The sequence below is a fragment of the Cyprinus carpio genome, chromosome A3, assembly GCF_018340385.1.
Source record: "Cyprinus carpio isolate SPL01 chromosome A3, ASM1834038v1, whole genome shotgun sequence".
NCBI lineage: Eukaryota > Metazoa > Chordata > Actinopteri > Cypriniformes > Cyprinidae > Cyprinus > Cyprinus carpio.
In genome coordinates this window covers 9,428,607-9,453,909 of record NC_056574.1, presented here as the reverse complement: position 1 = coordinate 9,453,909, position 25,303 = coordinate 9,428,607, and the positions used below count along the sequence as shown (strand labels likewise).

Sequence of the window (25,303 nt, the reverse complement as noted above, 5' to 3'; positions counted from 1 at the left end):
TCTGTTTATTACTATTATTATGTAGCATATTGTGTTTTTATTATTATTATTATTATTATTGTGCATGCAGATAATATTCGGGCTCATGAACACTTGACTATTGCATGAATAAAGAATACCATCTTTAAGAATTTTATGCTAATTGCAGTTGAAATAAAAATGAAAAAGTTCAGCTCCAGCAGGTAAACATAATGTGTGGACCCATCTAAACTAAATTGTTTGTTGTTAGTTGTAATCCACTGTGTAATGAGTGAAAATTATTTTCATGGTTTTTGTTTGAACACACTGTTTCTTTAAGTTTATTTACAAGTACAAAAAGAAATTGCATTGAAATAAACATGAAATGTAATTGAATGCAGCCTAAGAGTGTTTATTTTGTTCAGAAACAGTATAAATGACATCTAAATGAGACCTTATAAGACGTTGAAAATACGTCCAGAAATGACCACATCTGAATTCAATTTTAACCTTCTAGAGACGTCCTGTAGACGTCGATATTGGACGTCATAAAAACTTTCATTCTGGCTCTTTTAATACTAAATTAAACTGCATGGAACTGCACCAAAAACACTGGCAAGTACCTGTATCACAACAGATCCAAGCATGCAGATGTTCTTGTTTGCCTTGTCCTCCATAACCTGAAACTTTGGGTCCTCGTATTCAAATCGTTTCCCATAAACAATAGCTGAGATAATGCTGGAGACAGCATAATTCACCGGCTGTGTCGTGTCAAATGGTTTACCTGCAATACATACGCAAACCAAGAAGAAATATAGAGCGATATTTAGAAAACAATATCACTATAAGAAATATAAAATTTAGAAACATTTGTCATTCACACAGGCAGTTGTCCTACCTTGAAACTTGTCAAACACCTCCCGCAGGTAATGCGCTTCATCCACTATTTTCTCCTCACTCAGCATTCCAGCTGTCACCATTAACAAAGACGATTCCTGTGGAGAAACATGGTTTGTATTTATAACTCACCAGAGAGGATGACTGATCTTGTCCAACAGAACTACTTCATATACTACTTCATATAGTTTTTTTATATTAAACATTTACTTATCCACTAACAAGAATAGAACAACTGAGCCAGAATGGAAAAGTTGTCAAAAATGTCAGTGTTTCCAATGATTAAGCTCAAGCTTCAGCAGTGATTCATAAGTGCACATCATGCTGTGTCATGTTGTGTCAAGCTGATTGAAATCCTGGAATATGTAATGTCTTTTTCCCCAAATGTTTCTGCCTGGTTCACAAGTGCTTGTTTAACTGTCTTGTATCCTGCCAAAACCACAACCTTCTTGGGTCCAAAATGCACTGTGAACACTGATCCGTATTTCTTGGACAACTGTGAAACAAATTTACACAACATACGCATGCACTGATCTGTCACTAGTAGTAACTGATATGAGAAAAAGCAAAGAACTTGCAAAGTGAAACTTAAAATAGATGACATACTTATTTTGGTCAAATATATGACCACTGAAAAAAAAGTGAGCTTTCGAATATATTGTAATGACCCAGCAGTCAGCGCTAGTATCCAGGTGCATTATGGGTATTTGTTTAGAGTTAATTTATGTGTTAATTAAGCAAAATGGTTGGGTTTTTGTGTTAGCAGTGTTACGTGTTTATGTTCAAGTTAGTTTGGGTTGGTTTGGTTCATTTAATGCCCAGTTATTTAAAAGTATGGATGTCACCATCATGGAGAGAGATGTTTAGGGGAGGGACTTGTGATATGGCCTTGTCTGTATAAGTTCTTATTTTGTGTTCAGAATAAAAAGAGAAAGAAGACAGTACTGCCTCCTGTTGGCTGGTTTTGTCTGGGTTTTTGCTCACAAACACACTTAGGGTCATGCGGTGTGTAGGACACAACTGCTCGCACTTTCCGCTAGCCAAAGTAAACAGATGTGACGCTTAGATACTAGCACCCACTAGCAATTAGCTTAGCCACAGTGTAGTAGCTTAGCTTAGCTCCAGTCAGCCCACGTTCTATAGACCCCTTAATCGCCTACGTCACTGTGACGTCACCGCTCTAGCTGGAGGCAAAACATAAGGAAGAACTCATAGCAGGCGCGCTAAAAGTTTGAGGTTTTGTCTTTAAAATGTCGTCTTGTTGTGTTTTTTGCTGCCAGAATAGAAGGGAACAGCACTTTTGGTTCAAAACTAAAGTTTCACCGGATCCCGGCCGACATTCCTTCACAGAAATCAAGAAGACAATTGTGGTTGAATGCAGATACGGCGTATAGACTAGACAGAGACGATCATAAATAATGCTAGTGTTTGCAGTGCACACTTCATATTAGGTAAAATAATCTATGCATATGTACTGGTGTGATGGTTTTATCTAGTACAAATCAGCAAGTGTATGTTTTATAGGTGAAAAGTCGCCAACCTTCAGCGCACTAGCTAGCTTAAATGTTAAACAAACATACAGCAAAAGATGTGTGTGCCATCCTTTGAATGGTCTCTTAAAATAATCCACATTGCTAATCATAGTTAGCCCAGCGAAAGGTTACATTAGACAATAAGCCTTGACAAAATTCCCCAGACCACCCGAAAGTAATTCATATGTTGTCTAGGAAATATCCAAAACCTGGTTAAAATGTTTCCAATGAGAACAAGATACAAGAACTACACCAGGCTTAGCTAAAAATAAATAAATAAATAAATTAGGCTACTGTAATGTTATCCACTCGTCATTATATTTTGAGTGATCAACTGAATTAATTGATAAATGTATGCTAACTCCCACTTTTTTATTATGATTTTTTTTGTCACGGTCCCGCAGAGTCAGTGACTGTACATATTCGGACAGTTCCGAACCTTCTTCTGCATCCATTTTTAATAAATCACTCCTAACATTGCGTCCGCGCCTCTTTTTGCCTCCAGCTAAGCCCCGCCCACCCGGAGACGTTGCAATGTTTACAAACTTTTAAGGGGTCTATAGAACAAGTTGTTACTAGTGATGGGATTTATGGCTCTTTGAGGGGATCCGGATCTTCGCGATCCATTCCTTTCAAAGAGGAAATATTTAGTCAGTTTTAAGAAGCCAGCTTGGGGGCATCTCAGTTTATTCTGGAAATAATCACTGGGAGGAATGATGAGGTGAGATTTGTAGTCAAATAATTAAAACTCAGATATCACACACCAATATCTGAGTTTGAATTATTCTGAAATATTGATTATTACCTCATTTGTTATGTGTGGACTACATTCCATAGGGTTGCACAAATCCCTCTGCTTAGACAGTGACATCACTATTTTGGATTTACCTTTAGTACAAAGTGTGTGTGTGTGTGTGTATGTGTGTGTGTGTGTGTGTGTGTGTGTGTGTGTGTGTGTGTGTAAAGCTACATTGACTTATGTTATTCATGCAATACCTACTCACAAATAAACATCAAAAACAAAGCCGGCTGCAATGAATTTCTGTGCAAAACAGCTTTTACTACAAACACTTCCACACAAGAACATTGTTATCACACAAGAACATTTTGATAGAAAACAAAAAAATATTTAAAGTAGATAAAATTAGAATAAATAAAATGGAAATGTCTACATACTACATACTATTACTACTGTAAACTTTGCAAATATGACATCAGCCCCTTCAAGTCAATGAACAATAACAAAGTGGGCTGCAATGAATGTCTGTGCAAAACAGCTTTTAGTGAAAAATTTCTATACAAGAGTACTCACGTGAAGGATGCGTGCACAACTAATAACTAATATCATCACGCTATAAAGGGTTGGCCTGCTCTGGGTGCGCCCCTCCCCCTATAACTGTTCTGTCTCGCGGAGGAGCTCATTTGTGTGCATCTGTGTGAAACACGCATAGGAAAAAAAAGAACGACAGAAAGAACGGCTCCCCTCCAGCTGCGACTCGGCTCCCATCGTTCATGTTTATGAGCCGTTCAAAAGAATCAGTTTGTTCGCTAACGTCACAACTCTAGTTGTTACAGTGGTGTCAGAAGTGGGATTCAGGCCGTTCAGAAGATGCCGTTATGGAGCAAAGTATAGGCAAACTAGAAAAAAAAGTTTGTTGAGACAAACTTTAAGTTGGCTTGAGAAAGCCTGACCAGAAAGTTTGAAGAAGTTTAAAGAAGTTAGAAGTTTAAAGTAGTTCGAAGTTTAAAGTAGTTTAAAGTTAGATTGATAGATTAGTTGAAAGAAAGAAAGATATATTAGTTAGAAAGAAAGATTCATTAGAAAGAAAGAAAGAAACAAAGAAAGAAAGAAATTGATCTTTCAAGCTGTTTGATGGCACTCAGCGGGTTGCATGCATCAGTCCAAAAGAAGTGAAATAAAAAGTGTCCAACCATTAAAAAAATAGCATGTACTTAGCATGATTAGCAATGTATCTAACATACCATTAGCATGATTAGCAAGTTACTAGCATGTCGCTAGCATGTTTCTAGCATAATTAGCATGTTGCTTGCATGATTAGCATGTTGCTAGCATGTTGATAGCATAATTAGCATGTTGTTAGCATGTCGTTAGCATGTTGATAACATGATTAGCATGCTGCTAGCATGTTTCTAGCATGATTAACAAGTTACTAGCATGTTGATAACATGATTAGCATGCTGCAAGCATGTTTCTAGCATGATTAACAAGTTACTAGCATGTTGTTAGCATGACTAGCATGTTGATAGCATGTTTCTAGCATTATTATCATGTTGCTAGCATTTTTGGCATGACTAGCATGCGACTAGCATGTTGCTAGCATGTCGTTAGTATGTTTCTAGCATTATTAGCATTTTGCTAGCATGATTAGCATGTTGCTAACATGTTGCTAGCATGTTGATAACATGATTAGCATGTTGCTAGCATGTCGCTAGCATGTTTCTAGCATGATTAGCATGTTGCTAGCATGTCGCTAGCATGTTTCTAACATGATTAACATGCGACTAGCATGTTGCTAGCATGTTTCTAGCATGTTGTTAGCATGACTAGCATGTTGCTACCATGTTTCTAGCATTAATAACATGTTGCTAGCATGTTTCTAGCATGATTAGCATTCGACTAGCATGTTGCTAGCATGTTTCTAGCATTTTGTTAGCATGACTAGCATGTTGCTAGTATTTTTCTAGCATGATTAGCATGTTGCTAGCATGTTTCTAGCATGACTAACATGCGACTAGCATGTTGCTAGCATGTTTCTAGCATGACTAGAATGCGACTAGCATGTCGTTAACATGTTTCTAGCATGATTAGCATTCGACTAACATGTTTCTAACATTATTAGCATGTTGCTAGGATAGATAGATAGATAGATAGATAGATAGATAGATAGATAGATAGATAGATAGATAGAACAAGTTTGAAGATAGATAGATAGAAAAAGTTTGAAGATAGATACTGTAGATAGATGATAGATAGATACTGTAGAAGAAGAAGAAGAAGAAGAAGTTTAAATAGGATTTCAGTAAGTTGGCTTTCTCAAGCCAACTTAATTAGAGTGTGCCCTCAGAGAGAACAGCATCTAGCCAGAGCACCTGACGAAGGAAACGACGCAGAGGAACAGGCCTCCGCACCGGCCTGATGGAGCCAGCATTCCCCGGACAGTGTACCGCTCTCCTGGGCATGGGCAGAATGAACCTCCAGCCGTCACACCGACACTCCAAATCAATGGGCGGTCAGGCCTCCTCACACGATCGCCCACTAAGCTGCCACTATGCAGCGGGTTGATGCCCCTTGAGCTCTACATGGCCTAGGTCGATCTGGCCACTCTCCACAATGGATGGAGACACTAGGAGACCGCGACTCACTTGGCCCTCGCTTTGGAGGGTCCTGCGCTTCAGGTCCTCACCCCATTCCTTGGCACCCCTCAACAACTGCCCTACTGTGGGGCGCTGCAGGCTTGCCAAAGGACTGTACCTGAACTGTGTTCTTGAGCATCTGAGTGTGCCAAAGCAGGAGCAGCTACAATGCCTATTGAGAGACTTTGGTCACCCGCTCACCCGCTGCTGCACATTGACAATGCGTTGGATTATGAAGCTGGATCCTGTTTGTTCAGCTCTTTGGACTTGCGCAGTGGGTGTTGGCAAGTGGAGCTGGCATCAGAGGCCCGGCCCAAAACTGCATTTACCATAGGGCAAGGACTGTGGTAGTGTAAGGTGATACCCTCTGGACTGAGTAATGCCCCAGCCACCTTTGAGAGGCTAATGGAGCAGGTCCTTAAAGACATTTCCCACACCCGCTGTGTGGTCTATTTGGATGATCTGTTGGTAAATGCCAGAGACTTTGACCAGGATGTCCACAACTTACGGGAGGTCCTGACAGCCATCCGTAGTGCAGCTATAAAAAACATTCTCATAGATGCTCCTGTCCTGGCCTACCCTGATTCCAACCAACCTTTCCTTGTGCACACTGATGCCAGTAACATGGGGGTCGGGCCATACTCTCCCAGAAGGGGGAGACTGGAAAGCGAGTGGTGGCCTACTATAGCTGCAACCTCAGTCGTTCAGAAAGAAACTACTGCGTCACCCGGCGGGAGTTGCTAGCGGTGGTCCTGGCGGTCTGGCACTTGAGGCCCTACCTCCTGGGCACAAGGTTCACACTGAGGACCGACCACGCTAGCCTCACCTGGATGCTGAACTTCTGCCAGCCAGAGGGTCAGGTGGCAAGGTGGCTGGAGATCCTCCAAGAGTACGACTTCGAGGTTCAGCACCGACCAGGGCAGCAGCATGCCAATGCTGATGCCCTCTCCAGACGTCCAAGCCTTGCTGACGAGTGTCGGTATTTTGCTCGCCAGGAAGAACAAGGTCTGGGGCCATCGTCTGCGGCAGCAGGGCCGGGTGACAGTGGTGGAGATGGGGGGCCGTTCACCACCAAGCAGCTGAGGCAACAGAAGGCGAATGACCGAGTTTTGGTGAAGATGAGGGGCTGGCTGGAGTCCCGAACTCATCCGGACTGGCCGGCCGTGTCCTCCCAGGGGCCTGAGATTAAGTCGCTTCATTCTCGGTGGGGAAACCTGGAGTGTCTGCACGGCACAGAATGTAGAAGAGGAAATACACATGTGCCCTGCTCAAGGAAAAACATAGCATCTTAATGTTTCTCACAAAAAGGTGAATATTTTGTGCATTTGAAAATGTATGCATGTTCATTTTTATTTATTTTTACTATTATTTTACTTTTGTGGAATGGGGTAATGTAGGTGAAAACTGCATTTGTATTTGGAATTGTTTCTGTTTTTTATATTATTTAACAATACGCTAACCTTCTTGATGAAGTATCCATTGAAGTGAACATCACAGCTGGTCATATGTGGGATACTTATGGGGGCTATGTTAGCAAATCTCTGGGTTTCGTGGATCACAGCGTCTGTATATGGTAAGTTCTTCCTGTCCTCTGATAGCGGTTGCCGTCCACCGATCATCTGGTCAATCTCCTCCTGAACCCAACCTGAACACACATCACACTTTAAATTTCACTTTCTAAGCACAAGACATGCTCAAACATAGCCACACACAGAACAGTGAAAACGCTAAATGCCTGTTAACCAAAAAAAAAAAAAAATTTGATTGATGAAGGGTATATTCTGGGTTCAGTGCAAGTTCAGCTCAATGTACAGCATTTGCGGCATAATGTAGCTTACCACAAAAATTATTTTCACACATCCGTACTCTTTTATATATGTATGGATACAAAATAAAAAAATAAATTACACTTCCAATACAATTTTCCGAAATATGGTTATGGTCATTTAAGGTAGTTGTTATCAAGCTGATGTATGTTCAATTGTTAGTTTTTGTGATGTTTGATTTTAGCCTGGATTTATTTTTATATTTTATAAATTATATATTTTTTATTATTTTACATTTTATTTATATATTTTATATTTTTATATTTTATTTTTTATTTTTTTAATTTTAGCTTCATTGATTTATTGCATTTTGGGGAGGAAAAAAAATTATACAATTTTATAATAAATCTTTGAAAATCAAAACCTGGATTTTAATTTTTAATGTCATTATGACCTAAATATGCTATGTGAAAGTTTGAAACAGAAAATAGTGGTTTTCATCTTTACACTTTCTTGGTAAAGAAAACACATTTTTACTCAAATTAATCAAAATGGATTTTGGAACCTAACTCTTTATATATATTGTCCATACAATGTAAGTCAATTTTTTGCAAGTTCAAAATATCCTCTGTGTTCCATGGAACAAAGGAGTCATACGTGTTTGGAAAGACACAAGGGTGAGTAAATGAAGACAGAATTGTCATTTCTGGTTGAACTATCATATATTTTCTTTCTGTGAAAACCAGAATTGTGCTATTTAAGAACTAAGAACTCGTCAGGCAGGTTTTTCAACAATCCGATCGAAGCAAAGCTGAACTGGTTGGTCAAAAGGACTGATCTCATTCATACTTACCTCACACAGGCTCAAATATGGTTTGTTGACATCCAACATTGGCAGATTTCCCAAAAGTGGCAATGGTTTTGGCCCTGGGGTTTCATTTTCATCTCCCTGAGACCTGAAGGACAGGAGATAAACAGCTAAGAGCAGAAGCAAGCAGCAGATTAATGTTCCTGTGCTGGAAACCTGAAGAAGGGTCTCCATGGGAGCCATGTTCACAGAACAATACCCAGAAGACCTTGAGGCTTGTGCAGTTCAAATGTAGCATATGTGTTCCTACATTTGGTCTTGGAGGAGGAGTCTGTCAAAAAATGCAGTGTTGTTGTAGATGTACAGTTGATTACAGTTAAAGCAACAGTTCAAAATTATATTTTTAAACCTATTTTTGAAGTATACAACTGTAAATTTCAAATCCCAGATTAGATTAGCACAGCTCTTTCATCCAATTATCTATTTTAAAATATTTACTGTACTGTAGTGATTTTATTTTTTCTTAAATTAACAGGTCTGAAAAAATATTGACAAGGCTTTTGTACAGCAAATTTTGTTGTCGGTAATAAATAAATAAAAATGCCCAAGATCTGGCAAATGGCAAAGGGTGGAAAAGCATTTATTTATTTATTTTCATAGACAAGTGAGAAGATAAGTGAGAAGGAAAATTATATTAAGTGAAAAAAAATTATATATATATATATAATCAGAAAATATACCTTTAAGTTTATCTCATTAGCAATATTATTCTTATACACATTAATATAACTAAATGTAGTCTTATCTTAAGTGGTTAAGATATTTTTGTGTGTTAACATGTTTAAGAAAATGATTGAGAAACTTTTGTTCAACTACCTTTTTTTACTACAAAATTTTTACAGCACAACAAGTACAAAAATTAACAAATACAACACATGCAGACGAGTTATGCCAAAAACAGCAGAAATAAAAAAGTGTGAAGTGGTTTTACACATTTCTCATCAAGTTTTTTGAAGATGTTTGCAAACTAACATTTTGTGCATTTACTCAGATCAAGCAAAATCATGACAGTTCTAACTTAAAATAAGTCATCATTTGTTTTGATTGTCAAGTATCAGGAGCGTCTGATCGCACACAGCTTGTGTGGAGATGGATTCAACGTTATTCCGACTACTCCTTTGAGATCCAGCTCATCTCCAGACACTCCAGGTGGAGTTGTGAAGCGGTAGCTCTGAAGGAGGGAGGTGAAGAACAGGAAGAGCTCCATCCTGGCCAAACTCTCTCCAAGACACACCCTGCGGCCTGAGAGAGGAAAAAATGTGTTTAATTACAATTCAAATGTTTATTTCTTTAAAATACTGGGTGTTTAGATTTCACCGTACCTGCAGAAAAGGGAATGAAAGCATCTCTCTTCACAAACTGGCCCTTCTCATCAAGGAAGTGTTCTGGGTAAAAGCTGTTTGGTTTTTCCCATTCGTTTGGATCCTTCAAAACAGACGTCAGCAGAGGTACTACAGTGGTGCCCTAAAAAATAGAGAGAAAAGACCAAATATAAATATATTTTTTACATATATTATAATTCACTTGGTCACTTAACGATTCCTTCTTCTCTCTGACCTTCTTGATGAAGTATCCATTGAAGGTAACGTCACAGCTGGTCATATGCGGGAGATTCAAGGGTATTATGTTTGCCAGTCTCTGGGTTTCATGAATCACAGCATCTGTATATGGTAATTTCTTTCTGTCTTCCACCACTGGCTGACGTCCACCGATCAATCTGTCAATCTCCTCCTGAACTCGATCTGCACACAAATACAACACATATTTGTTCCTTTGGACACAATTGAATTCAGCATTGAGGAAATACTCTTCATATTATTGTGTTTTTACCCTGTATATGAGGGTATTTGGCCATAAGCATCAAACCCCAGCGCAGAGTCGTTCCTGTGGTGTCAGTACCAGCGACAAACAGATTTCCTACCGTCATGAGAAGATTCTCATGGTGAAAGTATGAGTCCTTCTTGCCGGATTGCTGACAAGTCCAAATCCACAAAGCACAAAATTATTATTTTTACTAAAATAATGAGTAAAACTAAATGTTGCAAAGTACTTAATTTATTATAATTCATTCAAAATGTTCAACTAAACTGTATATATTCAAAATAAAAACTATTGCAAGCATATGGGGCCCTATTTTAATGATCTAAAGTGCACAGCGCAAGTGTACTCAGGGCGTGTCCGAATGCATTTTTGTTACTTTAACGACGGGAAAATGATCGGCGAGCCCAGGCGCATGATCTAAACGAGTTGTCCCTGTTCTCTTAATGAGTAATGGGTGTTTTTTGGCTGAAACATACAATAAACCAATCAGAGTGTCATCTCCCATTCCCTTTAAGAGCCAGTTGCGCATTGTGGACCCGCCTATACTAACGCGCTCTTTAAATAACAAAGACAAAACATTGCGCCATAGACCAACTCAAACCTGGTCTAAAGTATGGCGCAGTCTATTTTCAGTTCCTCAAAATAGCAACGCGCCAACAATTCACCTGAACACACCTAGTTTTCAGACCAGCATGGTCTGCCCATGAGTGCACAAATGGGTGCAAATGCATTTGCTATTTAAACAACGTGACATAGGATGGAGAAATGAGACTGAAACTAGCAAAAACACTTGCGCTGCATGCCGCATTGCGCCGGGTGTATAATAGGGCCCATTGTGTGCAAGTCTAAATTGGTTTACTAATCAAAGCTACTGATTACTTTTTACTTTTCTTGCATTTCTATGCTACATGGTGATTTCCATACCTCAACACTCTGTTTGTGGATGAGAAAGGAGTCGACAAACCCTCTGCGGTCATGTGGATTTAGAGTCTCCTGCAGTCCAGTGATTAATTTCACAATTTCTGCTCTGTTTTTCATCAAATTCCTCATAATAATCCTTTTGCTGTTCAGGAACGGACCCAACCATGGAAATATATTGTATAGCATAAGTACATATTCAGAGAGAGGAAAGAAAGATGTGCATGTATTAACAATTCAAAAATGCATTTCAAAGTTAAATAATTTCTGGTTAACATATAAATCCTACTTCCATACCATCATAGATGCCGATCCACTAACCCGAACATTCTCATTTGCTCTGTCGACCGTTTCAGTGAATCGAGGGTCTGTGTATTCAAATCTGCTGCCGTACACGATTGACGAGATGATGTTTGACACAGCGTAGTTCACAGGCCGTGTCGTGTCGAAGGGTTTCTCTGTGAAAAGGAAACAAACCATCTCTCAATAGATCTTATGAACTAAGAACATGATTGCATGTGCGTGTCTCAGCTTGTACCTTCAAACTTATCAAACTCTGCTTTCAGATATTGAATTTCCTCTATAATTTTGTCTTCACTTCCTCTCTTGCCCATCCCAAGGTCGCGCAGGTTGCTGAGAGCGAAGCGTCGCATTTCTTTCCAGTTCTCTCCATTGGAAAAGATGATCCCTGATAAACACAAAACCTTCAGACCATGAGCCTAGTGTCCTAGGCTAATAAATCATATAAGGACTGAACACAATTAGGTGGTAAATTGTGAACTGATTTAAATGCAAACAAAACATTTAGTTATTCTTACCATGACCATCATTAAGTAACCTGAAACCAGGTGTAATATCTCGCTCCCCAAACTCATCTGCATAGTTGACAAGGGCATCTTTGACGGTTTTGTATCCAACTAATACCACAACTTTTTTAGGACCCAAAAACACTTGGAATATGTTCCCGTAGGTTTTGGAGAGCTGGAGGACACAGAGAAAGTCATTTACAAACAAATCTCAAAATGATTGGCTACTATTACTGTTTAAAATGTGTTTATGTCAAGTTCTCACCTCACAAAAGCTGTCAAAAGGTCTCTTTAGGTCAAGCGTCAGCAGGTTTCCCAACAGTGGCAAGTGTTTGGGTCCCGGTGGCTCTTTCCCTTCTTTCTGAGATTTGTAGTCTGAGGAAAGGCGAGATAAGAGCAATAACAGCAGCAAAGCTCCCAGTAATGTACCTGCGACACCTGGAAAATACAGCAGAGCCTCAACAACAGCCATTTTTCAGTGCTGCACAGACGCTCTGTTGCCTCCAAACCCTTGTAATACATAGAAATGGGAGGAACCTCAAGTAAACCCAGGGAGAATTCCTCATTCAAAACAAAGTAACCATGAGAATACAGAGCCGTTTTAGTTGCACCAGCACCTTGATAAATGGAACTCTTCACTGAATGATCAATTCAACTAAAGCCATGAAAGTATGCAAGTTAAAAAATATGTACATAATTTAAAACACCTATATCATCACATAGAGTTAATATAACTTAAACAAGCTTTTTGTTTTGTATGATACTGTACATATATACAATGATATTGATTAGATTTTTTAATTTATCCATTTTATTAGATGTTTTATTCACAGTGATTTACAAGAGGAATGATTTATTGGGCTAGGCATACTATACTATAAGCAGGTTAAACTGGTTTGCATCAAATACATGTACTCTCTAAAACCCCACCTTCCAAAGACATGACAGCCAATCCAGTTTCTGATTGGCTGAAAAGTCTGGGCCACTCCCCTGACTTGATTTCTTGGTCTTCGACTTCAAGACAACGCAATGAGTGTTAACTTTGATAAGGAACTGCGACTTAAGCTGGGTTCTGATTTCTGTGTGGATTTTTTTGTGGCAACAGCGAAATTTACTCAACATTCTGCCAAGATAATCAGCTTATGTTATGACATTGAAAGGAAGCTACTGCTTCACAACTCCATCTGGAGTATCTAGAGATGACAATTTATACCTGATATGTGTTGAAATAATTCTGTCTTTGGATGCTGATCATGACGCTTCGGGTTGATGAATTATTTGATATGAAGCAAAATGCTGTGAAAGAGTCTGCAACGATGAGAAAAAAATAAAAGAAAGATGTTTAAAATGTATATTTTACCTATAATACATATTATTACTTTTTATTGTAGGCTAATATAACTCTTATGTATTAGCCTAATAAAGCATTTCATGTCCATTCGGAAGCAATTGCACTTGCATCTGATATTTCGGTTTCGATTTTTAGGAAAAGAACATGGATGAATGAGAAAATAAAGTGCAGTACGTGCTTGATGTTAAAAGAGTTATTAATCATAATAAAACACACACACACACACACACACAAATCTCACTGTGTTACTCGTACTGACTGACACATTTCCGACACAATTCATTTTCTGTTTTTCTTTATTATTATTAATGTTTTTATTTTATTTTTATTTTTTTTTTTTGCACAAAGCCCAAATTATTTTTTTAGATTATCTTCTTAAATATTATATATGACTTTGTTAATGACATTTTGTACTGTTATTTAATTTTTCAAATAAGTTATACAAATTATTTTAGTGAATTAACTTGGTAATTGTTGCTACACTCAAAATTCCTCCCATTCCTTTCAATGTTTTTTATGCTTTTTGGACATGTGCATCATAATAAATATACCTGTTTTACAAAATAGCAAGAATTTTCACATAAAGTGTCATATATCATCGAAAATAAGAGCTTTAACTTGGTATATGTCACATAGTCAGTATAATTATGGTTCAAATGTGTTGCAGTTGGACATTGAAATTTCTCAAAAACATGATTTTAGTCTGAAATTAAGCAAATCTTTGACATGGTCTAACTCAATCAGTATTAAAGATATCAAGGTTTTATTTTCAAAGAATGTTCTTTACATTATGTATGATGACGTATGTGGTTTTTACAGAGAGCCTTATTCTTCTTTTTTTTTCTCCTGTAAATGTACCTTTCTAAAAAAATTCTACTGCTTATATACATTTGGAAAGTCTTCCAGGTTTATGGAACTGCACATGCCACATACCACATATTTTTTACTTAAAACCTTGATTAATAACAGCACAAAGTACACACAATTTCACAAAAAAAATAAGGACACAGAAGTACAATAAAAGTATCACAAAAGGGATTCATAAACTGTATGTGTGCAATATGCCAGGCCATTTGAAGCCAAACAATGCCTTAAAATAACAGTGACAAATGAATAATATGACATTGTACAATGTTCAATGAAACAGTTTAAAATATTTACATTTAAATAATATGTTTAGCATTGTATAACTTAATGTCAGTTAACATGATGTGATTTCATTCATTATCTGCGGAACTCACACTGAACTATTGTTGTGGTGTGATCTACTAATTTTGCCCATCAGACACAAAGTTCATGAGTGTATCTCTCACCTCTGACACACTTCAACCTGAAGTGACTACAGACCTGCTTTCATAGACCTGATTAGGCAATAGAACATTTCGTCAGAGGCTTTAGTATGTAAAACCATGTGTCATACACTAAGTGGCCCTTTAAATTAAGTCAGCTCTTAAAAATTGGTCACAGATCTGTTATGAGGGTCCCTGAGGGTGTTAAAGTCCAAAATAAAATACATTGATCAACCCAACATCTAAGCAGAAAACACTCCAAGTATCTTTCGAAGTTGATGTTAAAGGATTGTGCATGCAATCAAACGCTATAATATTTTTGTGTAAATTTATGTCACTTAATAAGAGTGAGTCAAAATATGTCAACATGTCCAGGTTGTGTGACACCCATTCTTAAAAACTATGAACAAAATGCATACAATACATACAATAAATCTTCTGATGCTAACAGTGCTTCTGATACTTTCTTCTCCACTCTTACATCTTGTTTAGACATTGTTTGCCCCTTGTCTTCCAGGCCAGCCTGTACCACCACTTCTGCCCCTTGGTTATCTGATGTTCTCTGTGAAAATCGTTCTAAGCTTAGAGCTGCTTAAATGGTGTGGCGCAAATCCAAAAATTCTACTGACCTTAATGTGTATCAGTCACTCCTCTCTTCCTTCTCTGCTAATGTCTCCACTGCTAAAAGGACATACTACCATAACAAAATTAACAATTTGTCTAACTCTTGCATGCTCTTTAAAACATTTCCTCCCTCCTTTGTCCTCCTTCTCCTCCTGCATCAACTCTAATAGCTGACAACTTTGCCACGTTTTTCTTTAATAAAATTAAAAACATCGGTGCACAATTTTCCACACCACAATCTGTCAAGCACATCTTACTAGCAAACATACACTCATTCACATCCTTCTCTTCACTCTCTGAGGCAGAAGTCTCCAAACTCATCCTTTCTAATCATCCTACTACTTGTCCCGCTTGATCCTATTCCATCTCATCTCCTTCAAGCCATTTCTCCTGCAGTTGTACCTGCACTCACTCACATCATTAACATATCCCTCCACACTGGTGATTTCCCCTCATCATTTGGACAGGTTCGTATAACCCCACTATTTAAGGAACCCACCCTCAACCCATCTATTTTAGAGAACTACAGACAAGTTTCCTTTCATTGCAAAAACACTTGAACGAGCTGTGTTCAACCAAGTCTCTGTCTTTTTTTACACAGAACAACCTCCTTGACAGCAACCAATCTGGCTTCAGAAGTGAACATTCAACCGAGACTGGCTTGCGCTTAGTTGTTGAAGCCCTAAGACTGGCAAGAGCTGAATCCAAATCTTCAATACTTATCTTGCTTGATCTATCTGCTGCTTTTGACACGGTTAACCACCAGATCCTCCTGTCAACCTTATTGGCAAAGGGCATCTCAGGAACTGCACTCCAGTGGGTTGAATCTTACCTATCAGATAGGTCCTTCAAAGTATCTTGGAGAGGTGTCCAAGTCACAAAATATAAATATAGGGTGCTTCAGGGCTCAGTTCTTGGTACACTTGTCTTTTCTGTCTACATGGCATCATTAGGTTCTATCATTCAGAAACATGGCTTTTCATACCACTTCTATGCTGATGACACTCAACTCTACCTCTCATTCCATCCTGATGATCTGACGATAGCTGCTCACATCTTAGCTTGTCTAACAGACATTTCTTGCTGGATGAAAGACCATCACCTTTAACTCAACCTTGCCAAGACAGAACTGCTTGTGGTTCCAGCAAACCCATCGTTTCATCACAATTTCACCATCAAGTTAGGCACATCAACCATAACTCCTTCAAAAACAGCCAGAAACCTTGGAGTTATGATTGATGATCAGATAACTTTCTCAGACCACATTGCTAAAACTGTCCGTTCCTGCAGATTTGCTTTATTCAACATCAAGAAGATCAGGCCCTATTTTTTGGAACATGCTGCACAACTCCTTGTTTAAATAATATAATAAATAAAAAGAAAACAGATAGAATAGAAAAAGAAAAGAGCAAGCTAGTGTTAGAGGTCTTTTTTGCTTTTGTTAATTGTATAATAAATGAAAAGAAAACAGATAGAATACAAAAAGATTAGAAAGCTAGTTAGTTTTTGAGAAAACAAGCCGCAAATGAATAGAGATCAAGTCTAAAAGGGACAAGTGTTTTTTTAAAGAATAGAATTAGAATAGAGAGTGCTAGAGTTAGAAGGTCAAATAAAGATGGAAGAGATGTGTTTTTAACTGATTCTTGAAGATGACTAAGGACTCAGCTGCTTGGATTGAGTTGGGCAGGTCATTCCACCAGGATGGAACATTTAATTTAAAATTCCATAAAAGTGACTGTGCTTCTTTGGGATGGCACAATCAAGCGACGTTCACTTGCAGCACGCAAGCTTCTAGAGGGCATATAAGTCTGAAGTAATGAATTTAGGTAAAGGGGTGCAGAGCCAGTGGTGGTTCTGTAGGCAAACATCAATACCTTGAATTTTATGCGAGCAGCTATTGGTAGCCAGTGCAAATTGATAAATAGAGGTATGACGTGCATTCTTTTTGGCTCATTAAAAATTAATCTTGCTGCCGCATTCTGGATTAATTGTAAAGGTTTGATAGAACTGGCTGGAAGACCTGCCAAGAGAGGATTGCAATAGTCCAGCCTGGACAGAACAAGAGCTTAAAAACCCCTTGCTATGTGTACTGCATTAAGCTAACTGAGACTTGTTATAGCACTTGTATATCATTGCTCTTTTGTAGATTTTGATTGCTTCCATTGTCCTCATTTGTAAGTCGCTTTGGATAAAAGCGTCTGCTAAATGACTAAATGTAATGTAAATGTAATGTAAAGTTACCGTAAAACAAGTGCAAAAATCACCCAAATCACTCTAAATCAAGGTGAGATGTTTTGTTTCTGTGTTTTCTGATATTTTCTTCATTCAGGAGCGTCTGATCGCACACAGCTTGTGTGGAGATGGATTCAAAGTCAATCCTACTACTCCTTTGAGAGCCAGCTCATCTCCAGACACTCCAGGTGGAGTTGTGAAGCGGTAGCTCTGAAGGAGGGAGGTGAAGAACAGGAAGAGCTCCATCCTGGCCAAACTCTCTCCAAGACACATCCTGCGTCCTGAGAAAGAGAGAGAGGCTGTTGAATTGTGTGTTAAAAATGTTGTCTAGATAGGCAGCACAACAGGTTTCAGAACAGAGCTAATGGGAGCTGGAGGGCTGCTGCTCTATTGGCTGGTCTGCCTCAGCTCATCAGTAGGTGTGTTCAACTTTATGCAGTGCTGCGAAGACTGATCAGATGCTGACTTAAAGTAGTGCATGCTGGTTAGAGTTTTTTTCTGAAATGAGACAGTGGCGATGCTACATCACTGTGACGTATGGCAAGAGGGATTCGAGAGCTTCTCCAGTGCAGCTGCAGGAGCTCCGATGATGAAATGCTGTTTCACGATTGGTTGAATTCACCACACAACAACAATCATGTTTCGCGTTGCTTCATGAAAACATCTCTGAAACGTGTATTTGACAAATATTGCGTTTAATTCACTTCATCTGTGAAATAGTATGAAAATACAGCGTGAGAGTCTATGCGAGAAAAGTGTCAGACTTTACACCTAATGTGGACATGGTTACGGACTTGAGCTGAAGTTTCACTGACCTGCAGAAAAGGGCATGAAAGCATCTCTCTTCACAAACTGGCCCTTCTCATTAAGGAAGTGTTCTGGGTAAAAGCTGTTTGGTTTTTCCCATTCGCTTGGATCCTTCAAAACAGATGTCAGCAGAGGAACAACAGTGGTGCCCTAGAAAATGGAGAGAAGAGGCCAAAACTTTAAATGTTCAAGATGCACATGGTATCTTCTCTTGGTTTTATACGCATTTATTCTTCTGACTGACCTTCTTGATGAAGTATCCATTGAAGGTAACGTCACAGTTGGTTATATGAGGGAGATTCAAGGGTACTATGTTTGCCAGTCTCTGGGTTTCATGAATCACAGCATCTGTATACGGTAATTTCTTTCTGTCTTCCACCACTGGCTGACGTCCACCGATCACTCTGTCAATCTCCTCCTGAACTCGATCTGCACACAAATGAAAACATTTTTTTGTTGCTTTTGACTCTTATTAAATTTAACATTGAGGAACTACTCTTCATATTATTGTGTTTTTACCCTGTATATGAGGGTATTTGGCCATAAACGTCAAACCCCAACGCAGAGTTGTTCCTGTGCTGTCAGTACCAGCAATAAACAGATCTGTCACAGACATCATAAGATTGTCCTGGTGAAAGTATGAGTCTTTCTTGCCTGATTGCTGTCAAATGCAATCCACAAAATGCATATTTATTCACCAACTGAATTTCTTATTATTACAGTAAAGGGTACAATCAAAAAGTTTGCGGATGAGAAAGGATTCGACAAATCCTCTGCTGTCATGTGGATTCAGAGTCTCCAGAAGTCCATTGATCAATTTAGCCATATGTTGTCTACTTTGCATAATATTTTTTACAATAATCCTTTTTTTTTTAGGATTGGACCCAACCACGGAAATATATTATAAATCTAGAAATGCAATTCAGAGACACAAAAAGGACTGAATGACACATATTCTCTAGAGATGCACTTTGTTCATTTACTACATTCCATAGCATAATGGTTGAAACAACCAACATGGGTCATTCCATTTCATTTAGCAATATCAAGACCATTGGTCTATCTGTTCTTTTTGATGGACTGGATAATTTCTTCAGTAGCAATGCTTTCTCTACTCCAGATGACTTGGTTTCTAATTATAACAAGGGGCTGCATGGTGTACTTGATACACTTGCACCCTTAAAAATGTGCACTGTTTATTTTACTCATTCTGCACCACACCAGAACTAAGACAACTTAAAACTTAGGGGCGTCGCTTGAAAGGCTTATACATTAAAACTGGACTTAATGTTCATAAAGATATGTACACAGATCATATGCTCTCTTACAAGAATGCTCCTTTAACTGATAAATCTAATTACTACTCTAATATAATTGGGTTAGATGAAGAGAATACAAGGTCCTTGTTTAATACAGTAAATAATATCTTACATCCTCTTGATACCCTTCCTTCTCATCTATATTCTAGTGATCTATGTGATAATTTAATGACCTTTTTTAATACTAACAATTAATTTCTCAAAATAATGTGTCATCTGATCTGTCGTATTTACCCTCCCGTGATTCTCTTTTGTCTCTGTTTTACATTTTCGAACTTCTAACTGTTGATGAAAAATCAGGTTTTATTAAACAATCTACTTCATCCACTTGTCAGTTAGATCCACTCCCCAGTCACCTGGTCAAAACTTGTTTACTTTCTCTATCTGGTATAGTAACTGATATTATAAACTCGTCTCTCAACTCTGGTGCGGTTCCTTCATTTTTTTAAGGTTGCAGTAATCACTCCAAGACTTAAGAAACCAGGAGCTGACACTAATAATTTTGCTAATTTTCGCCCAATTTCCAATTTGCCCTTTCTCTCAAAAATTTTGGAAAAAGTTGTTGCATCTCAGGTTCATTCCCATCTTTTAAAAAATAGCCTGTTTGAACAATTACAATCTGGTTTCCTCCGCATAGTATAGAGACTGCTATGGTAAAAGTTGTTAATGATCTGCTGATGTCAGATGATTCTGGACTTTTAACTGTACTTATTCTACTCTATTTAACCAGGGCCTTTGATACAATTTCTCATCAGGTTCTCTTAGATAGACTACTCTCTATAGGTATTACTGGTGTCCCTTTTAGTTGGTTCAGATCTTATCTCTCTGGGCGCACTCAGTTTGTTCAACTTAATTTCAGATCACGTTTCACCTGTTATAGCTGGTGTTCCTCAAGGATCTGTTTTGGGCCCTCTTTTATTTATTATTTAATTACTACTCTTTGGTAACATTTTTAGGAAATATGGCATCACTTTTCATTGCTATGCTGATGACACCCAGCTTTATTTGTCTTCTAAGCCAAATTCTACCCTTCTTTCCTGGTTTTCGCATAACATTCTCAAGCTGAATATTGACAAAATAGTCAATCCTTGTCAATCCAAAAGTTATCCTTGTTGGTACCTAATCTAATTTGTCAAAATTGAACAGTTTTTCACTTTCTGTTGAAAACTATAATCTCCTTATCTACTCAGGTTAAAAGTTTGGGTGTGGTCCTCGATAGTACTTTATCTTTTGAAAAGCATGTAAACAATATTACTTGGTCCGTGTATCTCCATTTAGGAAACATCAGCCGCCTTCTTCCATTTCTCACAACAAATTCCACAGCTATTCTTCTACATGCTCTAGTTACCTTGCACATTTATTACTGTAACTCTCTTCTCTTTGGCCTACCTTACAAACTCCTTCACAAACTTCAGTTGGTCCAGAATTCAGCTGCCGTATAATTACTAGAACCTCCTCCATCGAGCATATCACTCCAGTTCTCTACCATCTTCACTGGCTTCCTGTTAAATATCGAGTAGATAAGATTTTACTTCTCACTTTTAAAGCTCAAGATAATTTTGCACCACAATATCTCTCTGATTTTCTTCATGTTTACATCCCAAAGCATGCTCTCAGATCTTCATCTTTTTTCCTTGTTGTACCTTCAATTCGTTTAGCCACTATGGGGTCTAGGGCATTTAGTTGTGCTGCTCCGACCTAATCTCTGGAATTCTCTTCCACAATCTACATGAGAAAGTGACTGTCTGACTACTTTTAAATCATGTCTTAAAACTTACTTGTTTAAATTAGCTTTCTCTGATCAATTTTAAATTATTTAATGTCAATATTTGTTGTTTGTTGTCTTGATTCTATTATCATCACTCATCTGTATGGTGTCCTTGAGTGCTCTGAAAGGCGCCTTTAAATAAAATGTATTATTATTATTATTATAATCATACTTTACATGTTGTACTATTTTAATCACACTACATTTCATAAAAAAAAAAAAACATTGTTCCTTGTTATTTGAAACTGAAGAAAATCAAGACACGCTCTGAGAAGCGATGTCTCCATGAACAAGCTTATTCTTTTCAAAGAACCTGTTGAGTATGCTCGCAATTTCAAGTTCGTTCACTAATCTAATTAATTCACTTGCAGCTGTTCTCGAGTCAATCACCTTTTGATTCAGTGATCCATTTAAAGCAATCCAGTAAGCATTTCACTGAACTGTTCATGTCTGAAAATATTTGGAGAAAATGCGAATATCAACTATTCTGTGTCAGCCGCGACACAAGGATACGTTTTCCATGTGTATTTACACTTTGATTTGAACGAAAACATCACATCCGTGCAGCGCTATTTTGGGGTTGAGAATCCCTTTAAGCCCATTTTATGGGATCTGTGTGTCACTGACTGTTTGTTATGGACTAAAAATCTTAAATAATCGCCAATTAAAGCATGCATCTTCCCAGCTGCTGTAGTTACATAGTGTTCATGTAGCCTAGTGTTATGTTATTTCTACACACATTTTGTTTTGCTATTTATTCCACACTTGAATTATCAGTAACTTAAAATTGATATTGTAGTTTATACGACATGGTTTGGTGATGAATTTATTTATTTATTTATTTATTTATTTATTTAGCTTATTTGTAGATCAGTACATAAAAGTCACTATTCTTATTTACTTATTTTTGTGGAGTTATATTTTTTTTTAAGTGTAATCTGTATTTTTACTCAAGTACTTGATTTGGGCACTTCATTTAACACTACAAAACAGGTCCACATGCATTATTAATAGATTTTGTAATGCCTGTCGGTAGTTGACAAACTATAGACCAAGGATAGGCAACTCCGGTCCTGGAGGGCCACTATCCTGCAGAGTTTAGCTTCAGCCCTCATAAAAACTCACCTGCCTGTATCTATCTAGTAATCCCGAAAACACTGATTGCCTTGTTCAGGTGTGTTTAATTAGGGTTGGAGCTAAACTCTGCAGGACAGTTGCCCTCCAGGACCGAAGTTGCCTATCCCTGCTATAGACCAATGTCAGCATATAAAGCATACATACCATCATAGAAGTCGATCCAGCAAAGTAAACGTTCTCATTTGCACTGTTGACCATTTCAGTGAATCGAGGGTCTGTGTATTTAAATATGCTGCCGTACACGATAGACGAGATGATGTTTGACACAGCGTAGTTCACAGGCCGTGTCGTGTCGAAGGGTTTCCCTGTGAAGAGGAAACAACAAACCGTCTCTCAATGGATATTATGAACTAAGAACATGATTGCATGTGTGTACGTGTCTCAGCTTGTACCTTCAAACTTATCAAACTCTCCTTTCAGATACTGAATTTCCTCTATGATTTTCTCTTCACTTCCTCTCTTGCCCATCCCAAGGTCCCGCAGGTTGCAGAGAGCAAAGCATCGCATCTCTTTCCAGTTCTTTCCATTGGAAAAGATGATCCCTGATCAACACAAAACCATATCAGAGTCCCAGCAACACTAGTAGAGAATGCTTATGCACTGATTCAAACCTATTGGCAAACAAAAATGTAAAAGAAAAGAAAATGTTCTACCTACATATACTCACTGAAGACATGCACAATTTCAAGCCAACAGTTTAAATGCATTTTTGGTTTTTCATTGTTAAATTGGCTGGTTCCCACCCAATTGTGTATGAATCCTTATAACAAGCTCATATGTGTGCCAAATTTATTACATGTAATTAAGTGATGTTTTATTAACAAATTTTGTGAGGAACACGCACAGATAATTAACATGGCCAATTCATCATCAGTAATTGCATCCCTCCACCACCCCGACCTCACCTTCAGTCCGTTCCTAACCCAGCATGTGGAGGAACACTCGGTGGGGGTGGATCTGGGCTAAACTATGAGCTCCATTGATCATGGCTTTTCTTAGTCGTGGTGCATGCGCTAAACTCAGAGTCAGCCTACTCAGAGTTGATTGAACTTACAGAATTCAGCTGTTCTGAACCCAAAAATTCAGAGTTTCCCATCTCAGAGTAAGTCAACTCTGAGTTCAAGTTTTAACTCAGCGTTGGTTGAAACTCCTTATTGAAATGGGCCTACAGGAGCATCAACAGGGAAACAACAAACAAGCTCTGATACACAGGAGTATATACTGAGCTGAGCTAATGAGTAACTATGGAAACTAACAAGCAGATGGGTGTGGTCCAATGCGTGTCCATGGCAACAAACAAGGGAACAAATTAGTAGGGAAACATGAAGGCAACAATGAAGACACCAGAAACAGACAGAGATCATGACACATTTAAAGTTTGCACGTTCATTTGAGGCAGAAAAAAGAAGCATCCTAACATTCTCGTCATTCATTATCCGGAAACTAGGTGCAATATCTCTGTCGCCGAACTCTTCTACATGATTCACAAGAGCTTCTCTGACGGTTTTGTATCCAACTAAGACCACAGTTTTTTTAGGACCCAAAAACACTTGAAATATGTTCCCGTAGGTTTTGGAGAGCTGGAGGACGCAGAGAAAGACATTTGCAAACAAATCTCAAAACATTAGGCTGCTATTACTGTTTAAGAGTGAGTGACGTGACATACAGCCAAGTATGGTGACCCATACTCAGAATTCGTGCTCTGCATTTAACCCATCCAAAGTGCACACACACAGCAGTGAACACACACCCTGAACACACACCCGGAGAAGTGGGCCTTGCTCAAGGGCACCTCAGTCGTGGTATTGCCCACCCGAGACTTGAACCCACAACCTTAAGGTTAGGAGTCAAACTCTCTTAACACTAGCCTACGACTTCCCCAGCTTTAAAGTTTGAATGTGTTTAAGTTAAGTTCTCACCTCAAAAAATGTGTCAAAGGGTCTCATGAGGTCAAGGGTCAGCAGGTTCCCCAACAGCGGCAGTGGTTTGGGTCCCGGTGGCTCTTTCCCTTCTTTCTGAGATTCGGATCCAGAGGAAAGCAAATACAAAACCAGAAGCAACAGCAAAGCTCCCAGTAATGTACCTGTGCTGGAAAACTGCAGCAGTGACTCGACAACAGACATTTTCTCTCTGAGGCACTCTCCTCAACTGATGCACTCGCACATTTATAGCAGCTGTGTAAGGGAGGGTCCTAAACCTAAAAAAAAACTCTAAATCCATGAGAAGAAAGGGTTGGTGTGATTAGCAGGTATGTGTCATGCTGTGATTAATATTTAGCAATCTTCTTCAGCATGTTAAAACAGGACAGAATGTATAACATACAACATAATATAACAGGCCATAAAAGCAAAAGTTTAGGTTAAACACAATCTTTGCACCAATATTAATGCATGCTTTTTTTATTATATATGCACTTAATATTGTGATATTTTCTACAATTGGCAATAATCTGCACATAATGAGCACGTCTGAACTATAACACTGAGATCTGTGACCTTTATTAAACTTCAATCCTGTGTAATCTCTCACCTATACCTTATGATGTGTTCAGATGAGTGATACCTATGTTTACTATAATCAAAAATGTAAAAATTGTTATGAGCTCTATTATTTATTTGTGTGCATTATAAACTTTATAGGAATTAGATCAGACACACACACAAATCATCATTGTTTTTGGATGAGTATTAAATGCAAAGATAGATTTTACCAAAACTATCCTGTCCTGTAATAAAACAATAGAATTCACTAATCCGAAGAGAGGATCTACAGCTGGCCCAATCTCATCACTTCCTCCCCAGGCTGAGTTCCTGACTCCTCACAGCCTCTCCTTCC

General features: G+C 38.3%; 1 protein-coding gene and 2 pseudogenes across 2 annotated transcripts in view; all 3 read right to left on the bottom strand.

Moving 5' to 3' along the window:
- Nucleotides 1–8,811, bottom strand: part of LOC109092647 — a 48,279-nt pseudogene extending 39,468 nt beyond the window's left edge.
- Nucleotides 8,812–9,167: 356 nt separating this feature from the next.
- LOC109055236 (cytochrome P450 2K1-like) overlaps nucleotides 9,168–25,303 on the bottom strand; it is a 42,264-nt gene continuing 26,128 nt past the window's right edge. The window contains exons 1-9 of one of the 2 annotated variants that reach the window (XM_042717601.1): nucleotides 12,207–12,553; nucleotides 11,954–12,116; nucleotides 11,674–11,823; nucleotides 11,433–11,593; nucleotides 11,142–11,321; nucleotides 10,227–10,368; nucleotides 9,954–10,138; nucleotides 9,719–9,860; nucleotides 9,168–9,638 (exon numbers count right to left, since the gene is read on the bottom strand). In XM_042717601.1, the coding sequence (XP_042573535.1) occupies nucleotides 9,451–9,638; nucleotides 9,719–9,860; nucleotides 9,954–10,138; nucleotides 10,227–10,368; nucleotides 11,142–11,321; nucleotides 11,433–11,593; nucleotides 11,674–11,823; nucleotides 11,954–12,116; nucleotides 12,207–12,413 (1,518 nt within the window). In that variant the 5' untranslated portion in view covers nucleotides 12,414–12,553 and the 3' untranslated portion in view covers nucleotides 9,168–9,450. Of the gene's footprint in view, nucleotides 9,639–9,718; nucleotides 9,861–9,953; nucleotides 10,139–10,226; nucleotides 10,369–11,141; nucleotides 11,322–11,432; nucleotides 11,594–11,673; nucleotides 11,824–11,953; nucleotides 12,117–12,206; nucleotides 12,554–25,303 lie in introns of those variants that run through there. The other variant, XM_042717598.1, reaches the window with a different exon arrangement.
- On the bottom strand, nucleotides 17,465–24,633 carry LOC109092646 (annotated as a pseudogene).